The 1114-nt window shown below is 50.0% G+C and overlaps 1 protein-coding gene across 1 annotated transcript in view; it reads right to left on the minus strand.

The window, feature by feature from the left end:
* SLC6A4 (solute carrier family 6 (neurotransmitter transporter), member 4) overlaps positions 1–1114 on the minus strand; it is a 31682-nt gene that overhangs the window by 21892 nt on the left and 8676 nt on the right. The window contains 1 exon segment of the mRNA XM_006779650.2: positions 1099–1114. This exon segment is cut by the window's right edge and continues 21 nt beyond it. Within this exon segment, the coding sequence (XP_006779713.1) occupies positions 1099–1114 (16 nt within the window).

Below are 1114 nucleotides of genomic sequence, written 5' to 3' on the forward strand. Positions count from 1 at the left end.
AGCTGCATGGACCATGGCCCTTAAAGCAGCAAAGACAGGCAGCTCTGTGACAGGCCATGGACACAAATGCATTACCTCCCAAACCTCATTTTAGCTGCCCTCCCAAATCTGCTGCCAGAGCTCCTGTCAAAATAAACACGGGCTGCTATGATTCTCATCTTTCCTTCCTTTCCTATTCTGAGAGCAAGTCCAGTGTGTCAGCATGGAGGCCCCGTACCTACCCACTCCTCTCTCTGGGGACCCCATACCCATGCCCACAGTCAGTTATTACTATTTTTTCATAATCTATAAGTTAACTGCTCTGAAGGCACTGGGAGTAGGAGGAGGAACAAGAACTAGTCTCTGGCCTCAAAAATCTAACTCTCTTGTCAGAATACAAGGCACATCCATGCATGGTTAGGGGTTGGCATTAATGTCATGCGTGGCTGGGTCCAGCTCTGGATGATGCCCAGACTGTAACTTAAGGCTCTTGACCTGAGCTGACCCCTTTCTCTGATCTCACACAGGTCCAAAGGCCCAGGAGGGTCTGGACCCGGGAGCTGCCTCCCAATTTTTGCTTCTACAGATCTCCCCTCTCTGGACTCCTCTGAGGAGGAGCAAAGGAGCTCAGCACAGGGCTGCTGGTCTCCCTCACATCTCGCTGGGTGGAGAGTGGAGCTTGGATACACAGGGATGAGAAAGGGCTCTTCAACACACGGAGCACTAATAGCCCTGGCTGGTTTGGCTCAGTGGATAGTGTGTCAGCCTGCGGACTGAAGGGTCCCGGGTTTGATTCCGGTCAAGGGCACATGCCCGGGGTGTGGTTTTGATCCCCAGTGGGGGGGAGGGGTGCAGGAGGCAGCCGATCAATGATCTCTCTCATCACTGATGTTTCTATCTCTCTCTACCTCTCCGAAATCAATAAAAATATTTTTTTAAAAAACAAAACAGATGGAGCACTAGTGATGTTGAAATCTGCTGAGGTCAGGCTAGGGAGGTTTAGTCCAATTTCATAACCCGAGAGACTCACACGCTTATCTTTTAGATAAGCTTCTGAGTCTAAGCAGTCAGATCAGTTAAACAAGATGGAAAAGATTGCTCATGGCCCATGATACTGACCCCCTCCATTCTGGTA

This window comes from Myotis davidii, unplaced genomic scaffold, assembly GCF_000327345.1.
Source record: "Myotis davidii unplaced genomic scaffold, ASM32734v1 scaffold363, whole genome shotgun sequence".
Taxonomy (NCBI): Eukaryota; Metazoa; Chordata; class Mammalia; order Chiroptera; family Vespertilionidae; genus Myotis; species Myotis davidii.